General features: G+C 43.1%; 2 protein-coding genes across 3 annotated transcripts in view; one reads left to right on the forward strand and one right to left on the reverse strand.

The window, feature by feature from the left end:
* The window catches only part of LOC309530183 (uncharacterized protein), a 42,718-nt gene extending 23,234 nt beyond the window's left edge, over window positions 1-19,484 (forward strand). Inside the window, exon 5 of the mRNA XM_082218903.1 lies at window positions 19,230-19,484. Coding sequence (XP_082075029.1) covers window positions 19,230-19,420 — 191 coding nt within the window. The 3' untranslated portion in view covers window positions 19,421-19,484. The remainder of the gene's footprint in view (window positions 1-19,229) is intronic.
* Window positions 1-27,999, reverse strand: part of CLYBL (citramalyl-CoA lyase) — a 191,201-nt gene that overhangs the window by 113,884 nt on the left and 49,318 nt on the right. The window lies entirely within an intron of this gene.

The following is a 27,999-nucleotide window of genomic DNA, read 5'->3' on the forward strand; positions in this document are numbered from 1 at the left end:
TATGTGCTTGGTTGGTACACTTATGAACATTACTATATATCTAAGACCATAAAATTCCTATCACAAGCAATTCAGCTTAGGGAACTATTATTGCAAGTGGGAGCTTTCCCCCATTATGCCTGAATGCTATGATGTAGGAGACGGGCTCATGGGGATGAGAGCACATGGTAAGGTTATAAATTGTTAGGTGATCCTGTGAGCCAGAAGAGGTGCATATTTTGCATATATCCTACCTTCTCTTAGCATCCCTGCATGCAGGCCAAGAACAAGGGCAGAATCCAACTGAAGAGCTCCACTAGCGCAAGCACCTTGGGCTGCAAAATGGAACTTCTCCTCCCTCTCTTCTTCCTGCACACCTCGTTACCTTGTGCAGTTACCTTGTGCAGGTCAAAGTGCTAACACTAGCAGAACTGTTTAGCTGAATGCTGCCTAAGATCTTTCCCTGCTATACGCATAGGTCATCTTTCAATTAATTAACTAGAACCGAGTCAAAACCAGTGCTGAAATTACAGTTGCGGAAAGGCCAGCAGTTAGTATGCTGCCGGCATGTCAAGGCAGAAACAACCAATTGCAAAACATGATCTCAGTTACTCTGCTCACATTATTGGGTGTTTCCTCCTCCCCCCCCCCCCCCCGCTTACACAGATTTCACTTCCATGCAGGAAAATATGTGTTCAATGTCTATACATACAGAGACAATAATCCCACTGTCTAAAATTAGATCATAAGACTTTTGTACCTGGCCTAATAATATTAACAGTAATAATGAAAACAAGGTGTGTGAAAAAGGCGCACGAGTCATTTTTGCTGCATGCATGTGTGATGTAAAGACATAATCACTGTGTTTTTCGCTCTATAAGATGCACTTTTCCCGTCCTAAAAAGTAAGGGGAAATGTGTGTGCGTCTTATGGGGCGAATGCAGGCGGGAGGCTCTGCTCAGCGCTCCCTTTAAAGAGCCGCGTGGAGCATGTGTGCAGCTCTTGGGGGCTTTTCCCCAAAGGAGGGAGAAGGGCCGCCCTTCTCCCTCCTCGGGGAAAAGCCCCCAAGAGCCGCACACACACTCCGCATGCTCTTTAAAGGGAGCGCGGCTCTTGGGGGAGCCTTAGCCGCACGCAGCCTCTCCTGGGCAGGGGATGAAGGTTCCCCTTGACCGGAAGATGCTGCGCGCGGCTATCCCATAAGCCAGGACAGCAAGTAGAATCGCTGCGCAGTGGTTCCGCTTGCTGCCCCGCTTCTGGGATTCAGAATTTTTTTCCTTCTTGTTTTCCTCTTCAAAAAACTAGGTGCGTTTTATGGTCTGGTGCATCTTATAGAGCGAAAAATACAGTAGCTATTTACCTCTGGGTTGCCTCTGGTCAAAGAGCTGCTCAGCCTTTTCTGGCACCAGTTTAGCTATCCAGGTAGCATTCTAATTTCCATGACAAACTAGATTTCCCTACAACAAACTAGGTTTGTTACGAGATAACTGTTCTCTCTCTCTCTCTAATTCAACATACTTTGACTCTTACGGAACAACCACAACTTTTATGGAATGCAACTATCTTGTGATACATCCCCCTCCCAATAAGCTGAGAAACATGAAATCAAAGAATCACAGACAAAACAGGTTGAAGAGCCAAAGCAGCAATCCCCAGTTGCACTGATTATCATAAAAGGTAATAATGTTTGGTGTGTATGTGGGACATTAAAACTAACAAAAAAACTCAAACTCTTAAAATGTGTTTAATTAAAGGGAGATCCTCACAGCATGAAATGGGGGCACGTGTTCCTGGAAAAGCAATTTTAATTTTATAGCATGCTCTTAACTAATTACAACATCAAGCTTGGGAGTTGTGGTTAGAAAAAGAGACATGGGAGAGATGGCTGTACTCAGAAGAGAAATTATGTTTGTACATGGAACTGTGTGTGTGTGGTGGTGGGGGGGGGTGAGTGGAAATCTTGGGCGAACACAAATGTGCTAAGTGAACACTTCCACAGCGATGCTGTTCGATGGATGGCTGTATGGATGCTCGGTGGATGACACTTTGCCCCTTGCTTCATGGCGGAAGCATGGAAAAATGACGGCCATCTGTTGTTATATTTGCAGAGATCCCCATCCTTTATCACCAGGAAATTAATATCAATGCCGCTCCTGCGGAAGCTACAAGAAACTGATTGTTTGGATTAGGCATTTTCAAGGAAGCCAAACCAAAGCAATGGGATGTGTGTATGTGTGCTTGTGTTCTTCTGCTTGCCTACACATTCCAATTTTAATTCAAGAGTACCGTAGGATATGAAGAGAGGTGACTAATGCCAGGAGGGAAGAAAGCCCTGGAATGACAAATGAAGTATTCACAATGCGCAGGAAGAGGTCTAAAATAACCTAGTGTGGGTTTTACCTAAACTGGGTTTAGCTTCCTACCAGTTACCTTAAAACACACACACACACACACACACACACACACACACACCTCTCCATTAACATTTCTTTTGTGGCAGCCTCTGCTGAGAACCTATTGTAAATTTGGGCAATTAGGACTTTTGTTCCATCAGTCCCTCCCCTCAGTCAATACTATAGCATCAAAGGATGCTGATTCAGTCTTGGCTGGCTACAGCTCTAAAATCCAAACTAAAAAAAATGTTAGAATTCACCACTGTTGTCTGTGTAAAGGATTTTTTTCTTCTTCAAAAAAGCAATAATTAAAAAAATTGCTGTTTCAGGCTTGTAAAGTTCTTAAAATAATCGGTTTTAAACCTCCCACACAATACTCACAAGTGAGATCACAGTAATAGACTCCAGTATAAGGTGGCTGTCTCCCTCTAAATCCAAACTAAATAGATGTTAGAAATCGTTACCACAGTATGTCAAAGGCCAACCAGAGCTATTATCGGGGAAATGCAGCTTTGGGTTTCTTGGGTTCTGAAAATAATCTTCTTTAAAGCTTCCGCATTAGTCAAGGCATGGTCGTTCATAATATTTCACAAAAATATAATAAAAGCAGGAAAATCCGGAGCCTCAGAGCCGGTTTCTACAATGAACGGAATCAAGTGATAAAGCTTATCCTAGAGACTGTACCATTTCAGGCTACAGGAGGAAGGTTGAAGGGTTGACTTGCTCCCCTCTGGGAGGAAAAAAAATCCCTGGTCATAATACTGGCATTTCAAAAAGAAAACTAGACTGAACCATTATCCTGGGCATGCTAGTTTGCTGTATCCAGGTATTTATTGATTTTATGAGACTGCATTCAAATATTCAACCTCCAACTTGCAGCAATTATCTCTGCACAACAGAGAATGGTTTGGAATGACTAGACAAATGGCAGCATTTACTCCAGGGGCTGGCTCTTGGCCTCGTGTGGGCTGTAGGAAGGGGGCAGAATAGGCAGCCAGCAACCTAAATGTAGGGCCCAACTTCTTCCTGGTCCTGAATGGGGTAACTGTGCCCCTGAAGGATCAGGTGCACAGCCTGGCAGTGGCGTAGCGTGGGTTGTCAGCACCCGGGGCAAGGCAAGTAATTTGTGCCCCCTAACCCATGGATTTGCACCCCCTAACCCGTGGATTTGCGCCCCCTAACCCTAACCCCCAGATGGTGCGCCCGGTGCGGCTGGCCCCCCCTGCACCCCCCACGCTACGCCACTGCAGCCTGGGAGTCATTTTGGACTCACAGCTGTCCATGGAGGCGCAGGTTAATTCTGTATCCAGGGCAGCTGTCTACCAGTTCTACCTGTTACGCAGGCTGAGACCCTACCTGCCTGTGGACTATCTCACCAGATGGTGCATGCTCTAGTTATCTCCTGCTTGGACTACTGCAATGCGCTCTACGTGGGGCTACCTTTGAAGGTGACCCGGAAACTACAACTAATCCAGAATGCGGCAGCTAGACTGGTGACTGGGAGTGGCCGCCGAGACCATATAACACCGGTCTTGAAAGACCTACATTGACTCCCAGTACGTTTACAAGCACAATTCAAAGTGTTGGTGTTGACCTTTAAAGCCCTAAACGGCCTCGGCCCAGTATACCTGAAGGAGCGTCTCCACCCCCATCGTTCTACCCAGACACTGAGGTCCAGCGCTGAGGGCCTTTTGGCGGTTCCATCATTGCGAGAAGCAAAGCTACAGGAAACCAGGCAGAGGGCCTTCTCGGTAGTGGCACCTGCCCTGTGGAACGCCCTCCCATCAGATGTCAAAGAGATAAAAAACTACCTGACATTCAGAAGACATCTTAAGGCAGCCCTGTTCAGGGAAGTTTTTAATGTGTGACATCTTAGTGTATTTTTGGTCTTTGTGGAAGCCGCCCAGAGTGGCTGGGGAAACCCAGCCAGATGGGCAGGGTACAAATAATAAATTATTATTATTATTATTATTATTATTATTATTATTATTATTATTATTATTCCTAGCATGTCTAGACCAGAAAAAGGGCTGACATGTGAGGGGAAGGGAAAAGGAGGAGTGCCTGTTCAGGATGTGTAACTCCGGCATTGGGGAGGTGTCTCAAAGGATCAGAAAGGAACCTACAAACATATGGCAGAACAAAAGCACATGATAATAGTAATAATAATAATAATAATAATAATAATAATAATAATATTTTTATTTATATCCCGCCCTCCCCAGCCGAAGCTGGGCTCAGAGCAGCTAACAACAGTAAAATGATACGATATTCTAAAATCATATTATTATTATTATTATTATTATTATTATTGGTCTTGATTAGGGAATGGGTGTGGGTGCTGGCTCAGGTATAGAGCTTGTGGTGGAGTGCAACAGAAAAAACATTCAAGCCAGGAAGAAACTAGCATGCTCACTGGGCTTCCAATTTGACTCCTCCCCCCAGAGACCCTGTAAAAGCCCTACAATTTCAGGTCAAACAAAAATGAAGAGATGAAAGTAGGCACAACTTGCGGTAAACTGCCAGAAGTACAGAGGGAAAGCATGATGCTAACAAAAAGATGCTGAATGATGTACAACAATATTTCCCCGATCCATGCATAACTTCAAAACATCTTGCAAGCAAAGACCTGCCAAAAAAGCTGAAAAACATCTTCACGTATACAACAATGGCAGCAAGAGTTCTAATAGCACAAGGATGGAAGACTGAAAAAACCCCAAATAAAGAATCATGGCAAGAAAAAATGATGAACTATGCAGAACTGGCAAAACTGACATTTAAGCTACGGGACAAGGATAACTGTGACTATGCAGAACTGGCAAAACTGACATTTAAGCTACGGGACAAGGATAACTGTGACTTTAAAGATGAATGGGAACCCTTTACAAAGTATTTGAAGATGCAACAAAGCAAACTGGACTCCTTGGCTGGCTTTGAATAAATATTCACAAACTTTTAATTGATAATAATCAGCTAAATAGTTTAAGGATCTATACAACTTTGTAACATGCAGAAAACAGCATTCTCAGAGAAACCAAAGACTGGAACTGAGGGAGAGGGGAGGGTGGGGGGAGGGAGGAAAAAATGGGGGGTGGAATAAGGATGATATGTTTTGGGATAATATGTTTTGTTTTAATTCTGAATAAAAAAATTAAAAAATAAATAAAACATCTTGCAAGCAGCCCAATTTCCTCGAAAAGGAGCAGCCTAATTATTCGTTTGTATCTATTTTGCACAGTGATTGTGGCAGTGACCTCACTGGCCACTGATTGGCTGAGCTGCTGTGACATCCCAGAACAAATCTTAACATTCCAACTGCTCAAAACAAAAGTATGCATTCAACTGCTGCAGGGGAAAGGGAAAATGCTGGAATTAAAACCTCACATACTGACAGAAGTAGCTTTTCTCAGGCAGAATAGTAAGAAGAAAATCCTAGGAAATGGGGAAGCTAAGAGACAGGGAAGCCAGAGGAAAAGGAAGAATGCAGGCTCTGAGGGAAAGTTTGTCGATAAAAGACAAGGTAGGCAGAGGAAACAGTGAATGGATGCCAGGGAACTGAGGCTAATAAGAAAGGGACAAACCTTATAGGGTTAAAAATCAGGAGGGGCTGCATATAAGATCTATTGTTTCTAAAAAATTGTGACCTGGAAAGGCTAAGCGAGCAATGGAGTCCAAAATTTCACATTTTTATTTGAATAACTGCTCAGTTTGCTGCATGCAGGGTTGTAGCATTAAACAAAAGGCACAGGTCAAGCCTTACGCCACGAGCTCCAGCATATCAAAATAATTCATCAGAGCCGAATAAGTATGCCACAGTAATGATGTACAAGCTGCCCTTCAGACGCTGCGTGGACTACACCACCTACATCAGGAAGACAGATTCAGAAGATGGTCGTGCTAACTAAAAGCAACAGCAACAGGCCAAATGCGAGTGGAAGAATATATTTTGGTTCCCACCACTCTGCCCTGCCCTAAACACAGAAGGAATATATCAGAAACATGTGATTTGGTTTTAAGTAGCATCTACTCTACTAAAGCAGAAAGGATCTGCTCTGGAGAAATTGCACTATAAACCTTGCAATTTTACAAGCAAAGTTTATATTAATTCTTTAGAAGCCCTTTGTGCTTATAGTTTCAGACAGAGTCTAAAATACACCAAATAAATATCAGCACAAAATTGCATGCAGCTGCTAGATAGTCTAAGCATTCCCAAACCATTATAATAAACATAGCGGGCCCAGGGCAATAACCCCATCAACCCACAAAGAAGTCTCCATCCAATTCTGTCTTGTCCTACAAGCTGTGCAAAATTAAACTGCTGCTAAGTTACTTGTAAAAATTTAAAAAACTGAGACTACAATACTTTTTTAAAAAAGCAACAACAACCCACTCTTAATAGCTTAAAAGAAATCAACGGTTTGAGAAGACAGGTTTTGGGGGGTTTTTTGTAGGAGGAAATGAAATAAATAAAAATAACCACCATAGAACAGGAAATGAATTCAAAATACAGAAGAAAACATGGAAGGGGCTTCAACGGAGAAGTTGAGTGCCTCTCCTCCAAGAAGATGTTTGCTTATTTGACTTACACTGGTTAGAATAACAAAAAGAGCACATATCTAACACCCAAAAATGCCCTTCTAGAAGCTAAGTAGGTGGCAGGATCAAAGAAAACCCTTCTCCCAAGAAAGGAAATTGAGAGAAAGCTTCTGAACACATGTTTCTGAAAGGAGGCTATAAAATGCCTAAATGCTCCCGAATACTGTGAATGTTCAAGGAGTCATAAGCAGTGTGTTCAATACAAAGTAAGCCTTATTCGACCTCATGTTGGAATCCTTCCTTAGCCATGGGACTTAAAAGTCTCCCCCCTTGCCCGTCTCTCCTGACCTTCTCTCACCTGCTCTACCGACTCAGCTATCCTGTAGAACCTTAAAAGGCTGCAAAGATTTTGGCAGCTAAAGTTCCAAAAATGACGCAAAAAAGTACATGGAACTTCCCATGCCCTTTTTTTGTAAGTGGATGCATAAATCACCTTTACTTAAGTGTTTCACAACAGATAAGAGTATTGTGTTCGTTACAGTGGTACCTCGGGTTAAGTACTTAATTCGTTCCGGAGGTCCGTGCTTAACCTGAAACTGTTCTTAACCTGAAGCACCGCTGGAGCACGATTTCTGTTCTCATCCTGAAGCAAAGTTCTTAACCCGAGGTACTATTTCTGGGTTAGCAGAGTCTGTAACCTGAAGCGTATGTAACCCGAGGTACCACTGTATTTTGAGTTCTTCTTGCTGCCTGCTCTTTTACTCTGAAAATCTTAGAGAATAACACTTTCTTGGCTTCCCCAATCTGATGGTGTCACATTCCTGCACACCCAACAGTGACTTTAGCCAATAAAGTCATAGCAATGACCGACATTTTTAAAAAGCAGGTGTAGCCAGTTAGACAAGGATAAAACTAGAGAGAGACACTCATTCTCTATACTCTTGGTTTGTTGTTAAACATTTTCTGCTGCATTTCCCCCCTGCTCCATAGAAAACAGTTCAGGTCTTCAGGATTTTAGTGTAACGGTAACTGGGGAATAGTGTATCAACTCAAAAACAAAAGGTAGCGACAAAGACAGGAGCTCTTGATTTATCTTGCTCATGTTTTGAAGAGGAGATAAAGTATCCCAAAGGGAAATGGTAACTATTTCATGTTTTGAACATGTGCAGTCATCAAGAGAACTATTGCATGGGGTATTTTTTCTACTATGCAGGAGCTCAGAAGGCTGGAACGGTCTTCCTCCTTTCTCAATTACCTCCTTACTACAATTTAATTTACTGGTTATGAATGAACATTATTTGTCATGATGTCTAATATTAGGCAACTATCGCCATCTTTTACTATCAGGCCACATATATCCATTTCCTTCACCTTCCTTCATACAATTCTCACTACAGAGAAGTTCTATTGGGGAAAAACCTACAACTAGGGTTGCTGGACATATGGCAGCCCTATGTAAATAGAAGCTAGTAGCTTGCTTTCCTCTTAATACCTGTTCTAACTGTTTATTTTTTTATTTAAAAAAATCCATTTTATTGAAACTGACTCATAATTCACACTGGGCTGGTTTGCCAAATAATAAAGTCCAGGTACTAAATAGACACCATATATTTCTATAACATAAGTATGAAAGAAAAACAACTTGATGAAGACTCAATCTATGGCCTATAGGATATACAATAAAAACCCAACACTCTTACGGGGCTTCACAACCCTAAAATACAGACAAATGCAGTATCACATCAATGTATTCTGAAACATCTAGCTGTGATGCCTGGATACATCTTTCAAATTCTGACTGCACCACAGCAAATAAATACAAAGATACGGTTGCCCAAAACCTTGATATCCTCAAGATTAAGACTGTTTACAACAGATGTGTTTCAGAAAGCATGCCAGAAGCATTTTGACTTACAAAGTCTTCTCTGGTGGTGCATAGATAGAAAAAGGGCATCTCCTTGTGCATGAAGAACTCAAAACACCAATTCATGTGGTATATATTATGCTGCTGTAGACTTTGGTAGTTTAAGAAAAAAATGGTCAAATGCTCCGAAACAGTACAGCAGTGTCCAAACCCCAATGACTCTCAGCCTTCATTTTTGTCATAAGGATACACTCTGTGCTGCAACTTTACGACAAAAGTGAAGGCTGTGAAACACCCTTCATCTTCAATATATCAAGGTTTTGGGAATCCACATCTTTGTAGTTCATTGCTGTGGTGAAAAACACATGCAGCCAGCACAGCTAAATATTTCAGAATACATTGTTGTGATATTATATGCAGTGCATAACTGTCAAGTGTCTCTTATTTGAAGGGACAGTCCCTTATTCCAGCACCATGTTCCGCTGCTGTCCCTTATTGATGGATGTCCCTTAAATGTCCCTTAAATGATGTCACTTAAATTTCAAAGGAAGCAGCTCCTCTCCCTCCCTCCCAGCCGACCAGGGAGGAGGGAGGCTCCAACTGTGTTGCTTGGCTGTGTTGCTCACCCAATAAGAAGTCTAAGAATGACTGGGGGGTGGAGCTTGCATGCCTTGTGTGTGGCTAGTTAATGCAAGCCTAGGGGGGGTTTGAATGCTGGACGCTATTTTGTTGCACGTGCTGCTGCAAACTTTGCAGTGCAAAGCCAGGCCGGGGAGCCATCTTAAGTTGAGGCTGCATAGGCTTTGTGGTGCATGTGATTCAGATTCTATTCAGTTGAACCTCTGGTTACAAAGTTGGTTGGACAGTGTTCTCTAAGCTACCAGCATGAGTTTGACCAGACTGCAGGAGGACAGGAAGACTGGAGTGCCTGGAACAGGTGAAGCTGTAGGTCCCTTATTTTGGCTGCTGGTCCCTTATTTTCAAATCTGTAAGTTGACAGCTATGATGCAGTGTCTGCATTCAGTGTTTTGAAGCCACGTACAGTGGTACCTTGGGTTAAGTACTTAATTCGTTCCGGAGGTCCGTACTTAACCTGAAACTGTTCTTAACCTGAAGCACCACTTTAGCTAATGGGGCCTCCTGCTGCTGCCGCGCCGCCGGAGCACGATTTCTGTTCTCATCCTGAAGCAAAGTTCTTAACCTGAAGCACTATTTCTGGCTTAGCGGAGTCTGTAACCTGAAGTGTATGTAACCTGAAGCGTATGTAACCCAAGGTACCACTGTACCCTTGTTTGGTCATTATAGGCCGTAAACCATAAGGGGCAGACTTTAGTCTTTCAAATTTAAGTGGTGCCCTGTGCAAGGCCGAAATCAGGTGCCTCCCTTCTCTTGCCTTCCGTTCTGCTCAATTTGCTATGTCATAGTTGTCATACCCTGCAGTGTCCCCTGAGATTGGCTCCTAGCCTGTGTGTGTGTGTATGTGTGTGTGTACGCAAATGCACACACGGGGTGTGAGTGTGCCAAACTTTTGCAACTGACCTGGATGAAATTAAGGCTAGTTTCGCCCCTGCCAGGACCCACTTGAGATGGCAGGAAGTTATTGAGGCCCACATGTCACAAAATGGTGGCGCAGGACCACTGAGTCCACACAGCCAGATTGTGACCAGTGGAGGAGAGGAGACGCTAGTCATGACTGCACCATCAAGTCGGATTTAGGAAGCTGAGGGGTGATAGACAGGGCAGACAGGCAGTGGACTCCAATTCCAGGAACCGGCAGTGTGCCCAGTCTCTTACCCACTTTTAAACTCTAAACTGTACTCAGATTACGAAGTCGGTAAACCCAGAAAAGTGTACCAGAGCAGGAGTAGTCAACTTGGTGCCCTTCAGATGTTGGACTATGATTCCCATCATCCTTGATCATTGACCATACTGGCTGAGGCTGATGGCAGTTGAAGTCTAATAGCATCTGGAGCGTATCATCTTCACTAGCTGAATACTGGAGAAAAGTTATTAACGATAATCATTTTCTTATTCTTCAGCTGCTTAACAAGAAGAGGCTGCATTCTAAAACTGAGATGTAACACACACATTCCACAAGTACATTGCACCAACATTTCACACTTGGGAGTTTTTGGCCCAGAAACAAGTTAAACAACTCCTGAGATTTCATCCAACGTAGCCCCACTGATGGCTATGAAACCAAACTGGTTTTAATCCAAACTTTCTGGCCTTAATAATACTCTGGTATGCAGTGCAAAAGAGTAAATATGGTGAAGCAGATTGCCCCAAAACATATATGTTTATTATGATACCAGACAATATAACAGGAAAGAAATTAAACAATGTGATTGAGAGCAGGGAATTCAGTGGGTTTAAGACTTATATATTTCTTTAGAAAGTGTATCTTTTAAAGCAAATTAAAGCTTACATATACAGTTACAGAGTGACAACTCCTCTCCATTTCCAGCGACTGCTTTAGATGGATCTGACTGTCTTTAACAAATTTCTCCATCTCTAGCTGCTCACATATGCTGCATTTCCTAATTATCACCTTTAAAAGGCCATCTGGGCCCCATTCCCCACCATTAGGGGGCAATTCCATTTGCATTGTTCATAGGCTTAGTAGGAACTGGTGGAAAAGTTCATTAGGAATTTGAGGAGATGCATTAAAACGTAGCATGGCAAATCAAGTATCTGATACCTAGATGCCCACAGGAGAGATAAGCATTTAATACATATTTGCATACAACTAACAAGTCATCCATGGTGTCTTTAGCTCTGAAAAGTGCTTCAATGTGGGCTAGTCTCAAGCATGGGAAAATGGGGAAAATCTGACTCTGTGTGGATCTTACATTTTTCTCCCAATTAAATAGAGCATATTCACTCCCCATGGTATTTTAAGTCTAATTGAAACTAATTTAACCCTTCATTTCGCAATACAACAGTGATTTTTTGTAATGGCCTCTGGTATAAATGGAAAAACCACCACAGATAGTAGCTACAAAGACATAATCAATGATTAGCTGAGTCAGGAAAAAAATACATTTTCAATTGGCGCATAGTGTTTTAGATCATCATGCATCCCCTGGCTTAAGCAATAAAACCAAGTCTTAATAACTTGAGAATTAAGGGGAAGTAGCACACCTTTATCTGCCCAATGACAATGTAGGATATACTTTTTTAAAAAATTACTAATTTATTAACATTTGAGAGGGAATGACTGGAAGCACCAAAAGGACAAGGAGCTTAAAGAAGTAAAATTGATTCAGTCTCAAAGTGATGCTCAGAGTGAAAGTTCTTATCATGATTATTACAGAGATGGTATGCTCTAATTCAGGGGAATCTCTAGATGCTCATTTACATAATTTAACAATGTATATGCCGCTTAACACTAGTTTCTAAGGGGTGCACAATGAGAATACAAAGGCGATACAACAGCAAGAACTTTAGTTAAAAAAACATAAAAGCTTACTTAAAAATATGTGCTGAAGCCAGTAGCGTAGCGTGGGGGGTGCAGGGGGGGCGGCCGCACCGGGCGCAACATCTGGGGGTTAGGGTTAGGGGGCGCAAATCCACGGGTTAGGGGGCGCAAATTACTTGCCTTGCCCCGGGTGCTGACAACCCACGCTACGCCACTGGCTGAAGCACAGAGGTGAGCTGCAGCTAAAGAGGCCAAATGACGTTTTACGTTTTGTGCTGAAGAACACTTGACCCTCATCAAATTGGAAAGGTAAGGGCATGGCACTTTCTCCCAAGTAGCCCTTAAAGGATTTAAAATTAATCTATTTTTTTAAATCAAAATTTTAAGTTAGCTCAGAAACAGTGACCAGGAAAGATCAAGCTGGTCTGCTTTCAGAGCAAACACTGAATTTCACACCTTTTGCCTTTGGACATTCATTCCAGAGAGTGCAACTTAAAAAAAACAACGAGTCTTCAGCTAGATGGTCCAAAGGAATTTGGGTTTATTGCTAACAGTAACAGCCCCATTGCCCCTCCTATCTAACATTACAAGTAAGGTGGCATGACCTCACACTGTTAGCAAGTTTCCTGCACAAGATAAAGTTCGACAATGAAATGGAACAAAATCCACAGTGCACATTTTTTTTCATTACTAGATCTTCCCAGGGTGATGGTGAGCATTTTCTCTGGCAGCCACACATTCCACCTAGCATCTAATTGTGGCCTCAGAATCAGCCTAGAAGTCTCCTATTCTTTGCCAACGTCCATTTGAAGTGGTTACCCTTGATTGCAGAAATTTAAAATACCTTGCTTTTTCCATTAACCTATACCTAGCAAGAGTTTAAAATGTTGCATTGCTGTTAACTCCATAACAAGCCGATGTCAGTGATTTACCTTTATTAATACATAGGGTTGGAGGGGAAAGGTGGGGGGGGGAGAGAAAGACAGGTATATTATATATAAAGCCAAGAAATACACTACAAATTCCACTAACATGTCTGGAAAATTACATCACTACTTACCACCACACCAGGAGTATGTTTTGTGGGTTGTATTGGGTTTTACGTACATGGCTCCTACTGGCTTTAATGGGCATCACACAGCTAAATCTCCATGCATCACTTTGACACTTCAGAATAATTGTTCGCTTCCATAAGAGGGTCAAGGAAAGGTTGAAGAACTAAAAGAATTCGCCGAGGAGCGCAGATTATGTGTACAGGATTGCATCTGCTTTTGAAAAATGATTGGCCAAATGTATATGATGCATGCTAATGAACACACTGTTAAGCTAGTCCCCTTGGTTAAATGCAGCAGAGAGGCGTTTTGAAAAGCAGCAATAAGAACATAAAATTGACAGGTAGCATGAAATGAGATGGCATAAAGAACACAGTTTCTTTCCTCCAAATATTACACTGCAAAAAAATAAAAATAAATTAAAATTGAGTAGTACTGGGTGCAGTTAAATTTGGTATTAGTGATGTCACTCAAATGCTCCATCTGACGGGATGAGCAGGGTTAGGATTTAGCGGATGTCTGGCTGAGCTGAGAAGTCCCTAGTGCTGCCAGGCCACAACAGCTTAACTCCTTCATTCTTAGCTCAACCAGAAAGAATGTCAGTGTATCTCCAGTGAAAAAGGAACTTCCAGGGGAGTAATGGAGGTGGAAAGAGAAAAGAGAGGCTTAGGCTGGATTCTAAGACCATCTGACTTGCAACCCAGCAAAAAAAGGGAATTGTAATTCACTCACCATTTAAGGGAGAAAACCTATACATAAATAAGTTTGCATAAAGCAAGCCCCAAGACAAGTTAAGCTGCGCAAAGTATATCAGAATCAAACTGTTCAGGAGCGGGACTTCTGCAGGTTGAGCCATCCTAAGCCTGGAAAGAGAAAACCAAGCCCTTAAAAATAACATCTGAGTTAAAGGTAAAGGGACCCCTGACCGTTAGGTCCAGTCGCGGACAACTCTGGGGTTGCAGCGCTCATCTCACTTTATTGGCCGAGGGAGCCGGCATACAGCTTCAGGGTAATGTGGCCAGCATGACTAAGCCGCTTCTGGCGAACCAGAGCAGCGCATGGAAACGCTGTTTACCTTCCCGCCAGAGTGGTACCTATTTATCTACTTGCACTTTGATGTTGCGGGGATTCGAACCACCGACCTTCTGATCGGCAAGCCCTAGGCTCTGTGGTTTAGACCACAGCGCCACCCGCGTCCCCTGAGTTACACCATCCTTAATGACCAGCACAATACATTTTGGCACCACAAAATGTTGCCCCCAGGGAAGAAGGGGTGAGTGAAGATCTACATCAGGAGTGGGGTGCGAAGAGATCGGCGGAACCTCCTATTCGCCAAGAGGCGACTGCAGAAGTGGCATGTGGGGTGCTGGCAAGGAGGTGGCAGATCCTGTCTCTAAGGAGCACAATGCCACCATGGCAGCAGCTACAGCAGTGGGCGATGCATTCCTTGGAGGTCGGATCTTCTGCCCCTATGACTCCTGCTACCCAAGGCAGTCACCTCACCTTGCCTCACGGGTGGGCCAGCCCTGCTTAGATTGGGTTGCCAGGTTGCATGGCTCAGCTGAGTGGGCTTAGGATCCAGCCTAAGTTCTACCTTTCTGGTCCTTACCCTATGATGCCCACAGAACACCCATTTTTCAGGGCTTAGGTCAACCAAAGAGCTGTCAAGCTGTTCTGAGCTGGGATGGGGAGATACGCTGGTATATCTCTGGTTGTGCCAAGGATGTTAAGCCAGCACACCTGGGAGTACCCAAGCTCATCCAGAGATCTGCTGGATCCTAACCCTGCTCATACTGATGGATCTTGCTATAGGACTGCTTCCTTAAAGCTTCTGCCAGGCTTAGGCCTACAGGGTCAGTGGTAGCCACCCTCCTAAATTTATGCAGGGCTTAGTTTACACCAGATTCTTGTCTATAGGATTGCTCTCTGTTTTTCCAAGGCTTTACCTCTGTGGCTGACTCACAGTCTACACAACCTCCAAGCCAGAGTAGCTTTGCTCAACCTTGGCTTGCATCCGTCATAGCTCAGCTAATTTTAAAATAATGAAAAGGAGCACCTCAGAAGAAGAGACAAGCAAATGGCGGTGGCGTGGGGTGGTGGAAATCAACAGACAGGATCCCCATTTGGTGTTTTTGTGGGCATTGCCATATTGAACAAATTTCCACTGGCAAATCAGTTTCAAACTGGCATCGCCGAAGAAAACAGCAGACAGCAAAAGCTGTAATACAATAATGCTGTTTTCAGCTGAAGCTGCAAAGGCGAAACAGTTTAGGCACAAATACAGAAAAATGCAAATTGAGCATTCCAACTTTAAAATGCCTGCACGGAAATGATGCGCAAGCAATAAAACCGACTCCCCCCCCCCCAACATTTTGAGCCTACACATAGCATTTCCATTCGACTATTAATAAAAATGCACCAGTGCTCAAAAAGTTATTGGCCTGCTCTGCCACTAATCTTCAAGAAGAGCTGGAAATGTTACAGACTTGAAGCTTGAGGAGTTTCATCTACATCTTCGAATCAACAGCTGGCCTTATTTGCAACACTATCAGGACATTAAAAAACCTAAATGTCCAAGCAGCTGCCTAAAAGGCAAAAGATTGGCAGTAGATTTTATCAGGATTGGAAAGTGTACAAAATATCAAACAGCATGCAATGTACAAAAGAGTTTGCCCACCCTTATTGTTAAATGCAAATTATAAAGTACAAGGCTTCACATCATGGCGAATAGACTGCTTGCAACATGCTCATCTGAGAATCTACACTGTGAGTCATACAGAGTGCTTTAAGAGATCAGTATCACTGGAAAGCACAAAGTTGTAGAATTCCTTGGTGAATGATGAAGTTCTCTTCTTAAAAATGAAGTCGAAGAAAAATAATGCCACAACAAATCAGTTAGTAGGCAGGAGTCTTCGGAATCCACAGCAAGCAAGCAAAGCAACTGAGGTCCGTTTCATACATTCTGAAGCTGCAGGTCTGTGGGAGTCATGAGTTGTAACCAGCCCTGGTCCCACAATGAACCAACAGGGGAGTCCCCAGTTATGCAGGGGCTCCAAGATGCACACATGTGGGGATTCCCCCATTCCGCACTGAATATGCTCCATATATGGTTCTGCTATTGTTTGTATGATTGTGTTAGTTTGTACATATGTTTGATAAATCAGTACCTTTTAAAAAGGAAAAGGAAAAGATGAAAAACACATATTTATGTTACTTGGAATACTTCGTATGCTGAAAGGTGGTGTGTGTATATATCTAATTACCTTGCAGAATATACTCACAACAGCACAAGGCTTTTCCAAGGTTGTTAGGCAGAAAACAATGCCCAGAAACTGGGGGTGGGGGTGGGGCTGATTGATTTTTAACAAGAAAGTATGTGTTCAGCACACATCATTGAAAACAATGAGGAATAATGCTCTGCCTCTTTTTCTTGATCTGTATTCTTAATTGATGTGCAACATAAGATTAACGCTGAATTCTTGATAAAATAAGCTACAGATACTCCCCCCCCCATTTCCTAGATTTAGCATAAACCATTTGTTTATTTTACACCTTCTGGTACCCCTTGTTCACTGTTTACCATTAACATCCTTAATTCTTACAAAATAATAAAAAAAATATGTACCAGTCATCTAGTTCACAGTCTTTCTAATTAATTTTCTGTTATGCTCGTCTCTCATACAGCCTGCATTAACTTATTCATACTTTTTTCCCTCCCCCCTTTTTTCCCTTTGGAAGGTGCTCATTCTAAGCTCAAAAATAACTGTCCTTCAACTTACATGTTTCTGAAACTAGCCATTTATGAACACTAAAATACATATTGAGCTGGTTCAGATCAGATGTGCTGAACTAGGGATGCTAAACTAGGGATGGGCAGCAGGTAGATCAGCCTCTACTGATAGATCTCTGGGTGATTTGCAGCAAATCAGCAAGAAGTGTCTGACTCACAATTATTTAACAATAGCAAGAACAAAACCTGAGTGTGGTGCAGTTCAGGTACTGTACTGAAAACCAATTTTTAGGCTCAGACTCCACTCAAGATTATTTAATTGGTTATTTAATTCTAATGCTACACCTTTTGCACATACTTCTGTTTGGCAGACGGTGTAGTGTTCTAGTGAAAAACAAAATACCTGAGGCCAGACCACTTTTATAGCACCCAACCTAAACCAGCCATTATGAAAATGATCCAGGTGAGCCTCAGGTTTGCATACACACCTCCCCATGTCCCCTCCAGCATGTTGACGTCAAACCATTGCTTGATCGAGTCAACAAACCACAGCTAGAATTAAACCCAGGTCCAGAGGCAGATGTAACTCTAAACAGTGGTTTAACGTTCCCATTTCCTCCTTGCGGTCATGCCAGGGGAGCAGAGACTCATTATCTAACATGCGAACCAAGTCACACACACTTGGGCTTGGGAAGAAGGTTATAGAGGATTCTCTCAGCTATGAGGAAATGACTGCTTTTCTAGTCATTTGTTTAGAAAAGTGGCAGGCCCACCTTGAGACAAAGGCTGATTCTGACACCTCAGCTGACTACATTTCTATGTCTTCCTTGATAAAGATCTCCCACTCTAAATCAATTTAAATACACAGAGTAACTGCTGTCACATTACCAAACTCACATAAATTAGACCTGTCAAACCCACACAGCTTAATGGCCTTCTGAGACAAGAAACCATTCCCTTTGAAACTATGTGGGTAATAACTGAAGCTATGGAGTTTTGAAACTATGTAAGTAATGGCAACATGCGCCAACATCCCTGAAGCCTCCATTTTGGAGAGGGAAAGGCAGAAAGACTCTCTACCGTTGCAGAAAAATCACAGGGGGTTGAAAACAGGGTCCCCTTCCACCCTAGAGTTGCCGTATTTCAAAAAGTGAAAAGTTGAGCTATTTTTAAGGAAATTCGCCAAAATCTCCACTTTCGACATGGGCTGCCAAACATCCGGACTAAGGGCCACGCATGTGCATTACCCATGTGTTGTCAGGGAAGATCCCCGACCTCAGAGAATAATTTGCAGGTGCCAGCCTTCAACTAATGAAGACCGGGAGTTGGATAGGCTGGAGGGGAAGTAAGGGGTCTACTGCTTGCTTCTCTTTAGTCTGGGGGCCAAAGGAGGCGAATGAAACTGGGTGCATGCCCTGCGACACGTAGCCTCTGTGCCAATTCCTCCCACAAATAATCCTTCCAGCAGTAAAGGACTGGAGATTGGAGGGAGTGAATGGGCCATTTGCACCCCCTGAACTCAATTCCTCTACCAAGGGTATTTTCAGAAAGGGGAAGTTGTGCTTCCTTCCCTCTAAAAATTATTTGTGGGTAATTACTTGTACACACTACTAACAAAAACGGAACATTATTTGCTTTTCTCTCTTTTTGGTCACAGGGAAGGTAAAGTGATGCATAATTAACAATTGACTGGTACAACATTCTTTTGCATCTTTTAATTGGTGTGAATTAGATTAGAATTAAAATGTCTTTTCTCTCACCTTTGGGGGATGCAATCTAATCTTCTCAACAAGATGTCAAAGTTTCCCCCTTAATTAAACTTTTCAAATAAGAACTTCAGGCATCCTTTAGAAACCAAAATATGTATGCGTGTATATAAATTATAATTATTTGGAGCTGTGGCACACAGATTTTTAGCCCCTGGAAAAGAAGAATGTTCTCTAGATGGCATAAGACTCCTACTAAAACTGAGAGAATATCAGGCGAAAAAAGAATATTAAAGGCAAAAGGTTTTGTTGTAGTTTTCAAATGTTCTGTGTCAAATGTCCCTGAAAACAGAAACCAAGAAGGTCCTGCATGTCTGTCACAGAACCCAAGCAGAAGCAGTCATTCCGCACATTCAACTGACATGGGGAACTGGACAGGTCTGCTGTGCGCTGAAACACACCAAACACTTCCTTGCATCTGGTCAGTGCTGGGGATGTTTGAAAAAGAAATTAAATACTTTTGTTGATACCCTTTCTTGGCACCGCAGATGAGGACCACCAAGTCTCCTTGCAACATGGTGCAGAAGATTCAAATCCTGTTCAGTCACAAAGTTCAGCAGATGGTGGTGAGGAAATATGGGGAAAATTCTTGGTGTCCAAGCATAGGAACAAAGGTGTCGTGAACTGTCGCCATGTGGTGTTGGTAATTAATATATTTATCCAACAGGTACAAGATTAGGTCTCCAGCAACTCTGTTAATGAAATATAAAAGCAGCCCAGCAAACCTGTCATTTAAGAAGGGTTTTGTTTTTTTTACTGTATATTGCATGTTATGCTACTGAACAGAAGTGATAAAAATAGCTGTCAGTGTAGCATGTAAAGTGCTAGCAGCACATTCACATTTACAATGGAAAAGTACTGCAAAGTGTAAAACATCTTATGTGAATTAAGTTCTCAGTTTCATAAACTTTTTCAAAAACACTGTAACCTTCTAAAATTGCTAATGTGTAGAATAAACCACAAAATACGTTTAATATCTTTTATGGGAAGTTGACCTGAAATAAAAAGTTATGTAGTTAAAAGATTTTTGATAGTTCTTCATCCAATTCCACCCCCCTCTCTGTGGAGCAACAATGATTGAAACCTGATGGCTACTGTACAAAAAAGGTCATAAAATGTTTTATGTAGAAGTAAAACAGTAGCCATTAAAATTATGCTCTGATGTTGGAGTAGATGTGTAGCATGGAAACAAGATGAACTACCATAAAGTGAATGTGATCAAATGCCATTACAATGACTAGTCTCAAAACAAATGACAGATACTAAAATACAGTCACAGTCTTTTTGCAAAATTACTTTGGGCAAAGTACCAAGAAAACACTATATCCTCTCTGCTAAAGGCAGTTTGCCAAAGAAATTGCAAATACACAAGCTTTAATATCTATAGCCAAAAAACACTTGGAAACTCATTATGGAAAGGCTTAAAAGCCAACTCATGATAAAATTGTTTTCTTTCACAGATTATCACAGCATCCTGAAGAGAGAAACATCAGGGAAGGCGGTGTGGGTTGCATTTTAAAAAAAGAAAGGAGGAAGAAAAAGAAGACCACTAGAATAAACTCCAGTGTGGTCTAAAACTCTCACCAGACTTTCCCTAGAAATGTAATACAGTGGTACCTATGATTAAGAACTTCATTCGTTCTGGAGGTCCGTTCTTAACCTGAAACTGTTCTTAACCTGAGGTACCACTTTGGCTAATGGGGCCTCCTGCTGCCGCCGCACGATTTCTGTTCTCATCCTGAAGCAAAGTTCTTAACCTGAGGTACTACTTCCGGGTCAGCGGAGTCTGTAACCTGAAGCGTTTGTAACCCAAAGCTTTGGAACCTGAGGTACCACTGTAATGGATGTGAGCGACTGAAGGAGGGGCACAGCATCCCCATTTTTTTCTGGGTTGCACTGCTCAACCACCCAAGGGACATGCACTACACTGGAGCATCAAGCTGGAACGGAGAATCCACACAGCACATGTGTATCAGGAAACCGCTGTCATTTTTACAGGGGCAGAGGGTCTTCTGCGCCACAGTAATTAAATTTATTTATTTTAATTCATTTATTAAATTTGTATACCACCCTTCATCCAAGGATCACAGGGCTGTTTACAGTATAAAAACACAAGCAAATCTAACATTAAAAAGGTAAAGGGACCCCTGACCATTAGGTCCAGTCGTGGCCGACTCTGGGGTTGCGGCGCTCATCTCGCTTTATTGGCCAAGGGAGCCGGCGTACAGCTTACAGCTGGTCATGTGGCCAGCATGACTAAGCCGCTTCTGGCGAACCAGAGCAGCGCACGGAAACGCCGTTTACCTTCCCTCTGGAGTGGTACCTATTTATCTACTTGCACTTTGACGTGCTTTCGAACTGCTAGGTTGGCAGGAGCAGAGACCGAGCAACGGGAGCTCACCCTGTCACGGGGATTCGAACCGCCGACCTTCTGATTGGCAAGTCCTAGGCTCTGTGGTTTAAGCCACAGCGCCACCTGCATCCCTAAAACCTAACAAAGAAAAAAACAATACCCCCTCCCCAGTTTAAAAGGCCATGGATTGTACAATTAGCCAAAGGCCTGGAAGAAGAGGAATGTTTTTGCCTGGCGCCTAAAGGTGCCAGGTGAGCCTCTCCTCTCTGGGGAGAGCATTCCACAAACAGGGAGCCACTGCAGAAAAGCCCCCCCCCTTGTGTTGCAACCCTCCAGAGCTCTTGCAAAGGAGGCACACAAAGATGCTCAGATGATGAGCGGCGGGTCTGGGTTGGTTTATATGGGGAGAGGCAGTCCTTGAGGTACAGGCAACTCACCATATACGCAAGGGGTTACATTCCAAGGCACTGCATGTTTAAGTGAAATCATGTATAGCTGAAACATCACTGGAAAAGCCCACAAAGACCCTGAGAGAGTGGCTGTATTTTTAAGAGACCACTCCCTGATTGCGAGTTCTGCATATTCTCCAAAATCTCTCCAATGAAAATAGGGATGTCCTAAGGAAAACCTGGACGTTCCAGGATGAAATCAGAAACCGGGACGGCTTCTGCAACTCCGGAACTGTCCCTGGAAAATAGGGTCTGTAGTCGCTGATAACTACTTTACAATCTGTTTGGAAGACACCCCAAATGGCATCTGCACGGAAGGCTTCTTCATGCAGTGACGATAACGGCACTGCTTACCAGGTGGATTCTCCATATTCTGTAGGATCTCCATAGCAACACCGAACTACACGATATGCCCCTTGCTTGCGGAGCTACGCAAAAGCATCTTTCAGCAGCCTCCACATGGCTCCTGTATAGTGTAGATCGGTCCTTAGATGAAACAAATCAAAAGTAAAACTACATGCCACTGCCAGCTGTTGTGATTATTTGGGTTGTTGTTGTTTCAGTGGCAGACCAGTACAAGAGAAATGTTATTCCAGAGATTTCAGTGCACCTTTAAACAACTTCACACTAGAAAAAGAATGGAATTGCAGCCTTCTAGTCTGTACAACAAAGTAAGAAGTCTTGACAGCATCAAACTGACTCATTTAAATACCTGCTTTTCTTAGGAAATGCCAACGGATGCTTTACCCAAACAGAATTATTTATCAAGAGGCGAAAGCAACTGATTTCCATTTCTAACTAACTGTGTAATAACTTGCAGCGGAGGAAGAACCTCAGTTTGTTTAAGCTATATAGACTTGTGCGCTGCATCCATAGCTGTCAACTTTCCCCTTTTCTTGCGAGGAATCCTATTCGGAATAAGGGAATTTCCCTCAAAAAAAGGGAAACGTTGACAGCTATGTGCATCTATTTTCTACTGCAGACTGCTTTTTTATAAATAGTACCAGACATAAAATAAAAGGGCATTAATAACAACCATTCCACAGTTGGCAGGTTGTGGCATGGCAGTAGTTTTAGGACTGTATTTAGGAATGTAAGTATCAGTTGATTTCCCAACAATGTAGCCCAGGCATAGGCAAACTCGGCCCTCCAGATGTTTTGAGACAACAGTTCCCTTCATTCCTGACCACTGGTCCTGTTAGCTAGGGATGATGGGAGTTGTAGTCCCAAAACATCTGGAGGGCCGAGTTTGCCTGTCTGATGTAGCCCATTCCATCAGTTGATGCTTTCTATATGATTTCTTAAGCAACTACACAATCACCTCAGAGCTGGACAAGTGTTCAAGTTCCTCTTAAGCAGTATGGGTTATTTTGCACACCTTAACCCCTATCTTTCCCCCTACTTCCTAAAAGGAATGGGTTGCATAAAATGGTGGATTTCTGCTACCAGGGCACCTGATATTTGCCAATCCCTTCCACGCCCCGCAACAGCTTCTTCTAACAGTTGCAGAAGCCTCTGGAACAGTGTGATGAGGGCTACAATTAAGTGTGGGGAACCGGTGAGGTAGAGGGATTGTGCCTCACTTTGCACTAGTGGATAGCAGTTACACTAGTGCAAAGCCGGCACTAGATACAACCATTGCTATCTTAGCCTATGCCAACCCTACTTTGTATCCATGTTTTAATTAAGAACACATGGTTGACCACAAACTTGACATGAGCCAACAGTGTGACGCGGCAGCTAAAAAAGCCAATGCAATTCTGGGCTGCATCAATAGGAGTATAGCATCTAGATCAAGGGAAGTAATAGTGCCACCGTATTCTGCTCTGGTCAGACCTCACCTGGAGTACTGTGTCCAGTTCTGGGCACCACAGTTCAAGAAGGACACTGACAAACTGGAACGTGTCCAGAGGAGGGCAACCAAAATGGTCAAAGGCCTGGAAACGATGCCTTATGAGGAACGGCTAAGGGAGCTGGGCATGTTTAGCCTGGAGAAGAGGAGGTTAAGGGGTGATATGATAGCCATGTTCAAATATATAAAAGGATGTCACATAGAGGAGGGAGAAAGGTTGTTTTCTGCTGCTCCAGAGAAGCGGACACGGAGCAATGGATCCAAACTACAAGAAAGAAGATTCCACCTAAACATTAGGAAGAACTTCCTGACAGTAAGAGCTGTTTGACAGTGGAATTTGCTGCCAAGGAGTGTGGTGGAGTCTCCTGCTTTGGAGGTCTTTAAGCAGAGGCTTGACAACCATATGTCAAGAGTGCTCTGATGGTGTTTCCTGCTTGGCAGGGGGTTGGACTCGATGGCCCTTGTGGTCTCTTCCAACTCTATGATTCTATGATTCTATGAAAAGCCCTACTGAATCAGGCCTATTTGGTTCAGCATTCTGTTCTCCCAGAATCCCACAAGAGGGACCAATGAGTACAACAGCACCCTCCTCACTTGCAACTCCCAGCAGCTGGTATTGGTTTTAGAAATGTGCATTAATGCGTTTTCATATGTTGTACACAGCACCACATGCTGAAAAGTGGCATAGAAATACCTAAATATAATCCTATAATAATAATGCAACATTCAGCTAAGTGGAGCGTTAGGTATCATCATCTAACTAATACAGTGGTACCTCGGGTTACATACGCTTCAGGTTACATACGCTTCAGGTTACAGACTCCGCTAACTCAGAGATATTACCTTGGGTTAAGAACTTTGCTTCAGGATGAGAACAGAAATTGTGCTCCGGTGGCGCAGCGGCAGCAGGAGGCCCCATTAGCTAAAGTGGTGCTTCAGGTTAAGAACAGTTTCAGGTTAAGAATGGACCTCCGGAACGAATAAAGTACTTAACCCAAGGTACCACTGTACTTACAAGTGTCAGGTGTCAAAAAGGCACATGACCCTTGAGCATTTAAAATTACCATGTGGTGTCAGAAGCATTAATGCTACAGACGGTAAGACCCGTGGCCAGTGGCGAAGGAAGCCCCTCGGCCACTGGGGCTGTGCGCCCAGGGGCGGGTGCACCGTGGGGCCTCCGGAGTCTGTCTGCCTCTTCCCACTCAGCCGCCCTACAGCTGGGGGGGGGGGAGGCAGTGGGTAGACAGTTTGGGCAGCACAGAGCCTACGCACACTCAAGCCACCGTGTCTCTCCCAGAAGAGAGGCGTAGCTCAGACACGCTGTAGGAACCGTGGTGAGGGCCACCTGGCATTTTGTCACCTTCCTCAGTGGTGACACCTGGGGCGGCCCGCACCTGCCGCACACCCTTCCTCCGCCCCCGCCCGTGGCACATTATTTCTAACAAAATTTATTTCTACAGGGCTTACAATATGCATGCTGCTTTACAGGGTAATATACACGCAGAAGAAGCAAGTCCCTCCCTCAAGAATTAAATTTCAAGACTGAGGGAAATATAAAGATTAGGGGCTGTGTCCAATTCTGAGTCCACTAGCTGCACATTACTGGAGAGAAATGGAGGAATCAGTGGTAAGAAGACAGGAATGCAAGCAAATACAACCATTTATTTAATGTTTTGCAGAATTTCCTAAAGTTATTGGCCGAGGGAGCTGGCGTACAGCTTCCAGGTCATGTGGCCAGCATGACTAAGCCACTTCTGGCGAACCAGAGCAGCACATGGAAACGCCGTTTCTATTTATCTACTTGCACTTTGACGTGCTTTCGAACTGCTAGGTTGGCAGGAGCAGGGACCAAGCAACAGGAGCTCACCCCGTCGTGGGGATTCAAACCGCCAACCTTCTGATCGGCAAGTCCTAGGCTCTGTGGTTTAACCCGCAGCACCACCCGCGTCCCTCTGTGCCAGGTACTAGCGTACATTTGGAGAAGGATTTGATCTCCTCCTTTGTTCAGTAGTTTGGAAGTGTGAAGGAAAGGGTCCCTACTAAATATAATCAGCATGCTTTAGTTTCTGGTACAACTAATAGCATCATTGTTCAGTATGGTCTGCACCGTTGAGATGGGTCTGAGAAAGCTCAGTTAAGGGAAGCATCGTTTTACTGGCTCTGGTTCACTTTCCCAGCCTCACCCCCCCCCAACACACGTAGCTTCCTCTCTTTGGGGTGCATTCTGGTAAGTCGCTGTACCAACAGGCAGAACTAGATCAGTAATTAATGACTAAGAATTGCTCAATGTGTTTGGGTATAAAAATCAAAAAAGTAGGGCTGTTAAAAAACAACAGATTTAAGCACCATCTGGGCTCTCTGGTCACAGTGGCACAAATTCCAAAGAAAGGCTTAACAGTGCATGATCTGAGAATCCCATCTGCTTTATCTAAAAATGAATCAATCAGACATACTTTAGCCATTTTTGTGTAACATGGGAAGAGAAAAGCCCATCTTCTCATTGACAGGTTTCCATAAATTCACTCTGGATTATTTTTTTAAAGTTCTTCCTTTTTTTACATCCAGCATTGAGAAAGAAATTGATGCTACAAAAGACACTGAGAGCTACTGCCAACTCATTTTTTCTTCTTCCTCCCTTCCTAGTTTTGCATAGGATAACATGTGATGTCACTGCATTGTGTCTTTCCCCTCTTGCTCATCACATCCTTGGCTGTTGCCAAGGGAGAGGTAAAATGCACAACAGTGACATCATGGCACAGGCAGGACTAGGGAGAGAGATATCGGAGCAGTACTGAACCCAGCTCTCCTGTAACATCTAGATCTGCTTGGGAGAAAAAAGGAGCCTAGATTGGCAATATTTTTTTTTAGAAACACTACCGTTACTATAAACTTCAAGAAAAAATAATTTCAAAAAGCAGATGGATCAAGTTCAAGACCATTGTTGTTGTTTAGTTGTTTAGTTGTGTCCGACTCTTCGTGACCCCATGGACCAGAGCACGCCAGGCACTTCTGTCTTCCACTGCCTCCCGCAGTTTGGTCAAATCAAGACCATTAGAATGATTTAAAATATCTGAATAAGTAGCCGGAGTAAGAACAATTATCTTTACACTGCTTATTAAAATCAGGCCTCTCCTACCACCACACTGCCTGCTCTATTAGGCAAGATGAACACTTTGCTTCTTTCCAGACAGAAATCCACCTTAATGACCCTGAAATTTCGCTTCATGCTGTTTTGGATAAAAAGGGCTCTTAGGTAGAGCAGGTGAAGAATTTAGACTGCATATAAAAGGCATTCGAACAGCAGAACAGCTTGACTAATAACTGGGAAATCCTGCCGAAATGCTTCTTCTCCTAGAAAGTGTATGAATAAAGTTACGATCTAAACAAAAATCGTCCAAGCTGCTTTCAGTTCTCTTGACCCAGAATCACTTAAAGTTGTGTATTTTTTCCCAAGTTACCTTACAGCAGTTAACTTTTGTATTTTAATTTAGTTTTGCTTTCCAACACACATGCACCCACCTTGATCTTCAAGTGCTTATGTTATGGGTTCAATCGTTGTGAACTTGCTAGTAAGGTGGATAGCTCAGTTGGCTAGAGTGTGGCGCTGATAATGCCAAGGTTGCAGGTTCGATATTTTTGCACTGCAGGGGGTTGGACTAGATGATCCTCAGGGTCCCTTCCAACTCTGAGTCTGAATCTATGTCTATGGGGCACATAGTGTGGGGAAGATCATGCATACAGCATCCTACAGGGATTTATTAATTGAAACTGTTTTTGCTCCGCTTGCAAAATGAATTTGTTTCTTTAAAATATAATGAAATACAAAATCATATAATAATTTAAAAAAGCATACAGCAGAATTACAGTCAATTTAAAAACAAATAAAAACAGATTTAGTCATCAAACACCTTCTGGAATAAAAACGCCATATGAAAATGGGAAGAAATGAATTTATGAACTTCTCATAGTAGGGCAAAATAAAATATTAGCTAGAGAACAGGACCTCTGAGACGGAACTTAAGGCTTGGGTGAAGACAGTCCCTTTGGCATTTGGGTCATAAGTCATTTACAGTTTTAAAGGTTATTTACCAGTACCTTTAACTTATCCCAGATGTGAAGTAGTAACCAATGTAAATTGATCTTAGGTCGATGTATATGAACCAACTGCCTCACTCCTATAAGCAACCTGGCCATTGCATTTCAGCTATCAGTCAAACATTGATGTCTGTACAACCTAAGCATGGCACACTGGAACAACCAAGACCCTATTTACCTTGAACAGAAGGAGGCAGCAGCAGCAGCAATGAAAGCATACAAGAAGCTGCCTTATATTAAGTCAGTCCCTTGGTCCACCTACTTCCGTACTGCTGCATTGATTGGCAGTGGGTCTTTCCCAGTCCTCGCTGGAGAAGCCAGAGATTGAACCAATTTATATATATATATAAATTGCCAAGCATGTAAAGCTGAATGCACACAAGTTAAATGTATGTAAATTGTGGGCTTGCTGTACAGCAGTCGTGCCAGCACAATCCAGTGCACTGTATGTTTATTCAGTAGCAGGTCCCACTGTGTTCCATCAGGCTTACTTCCAACCAAGTGGGCTT

This window comes from Podarcis vaucheri (genome assembly GCF_965113315.1).
Source record: "Podarcis vaucheri genome assembly, chromosome: 4".
NCBI lineage: Eukaryota > Metazoa > Chordata > Lepidosauria > Squamata > Lacertidae > Podarcis > Podarcis vaucheri.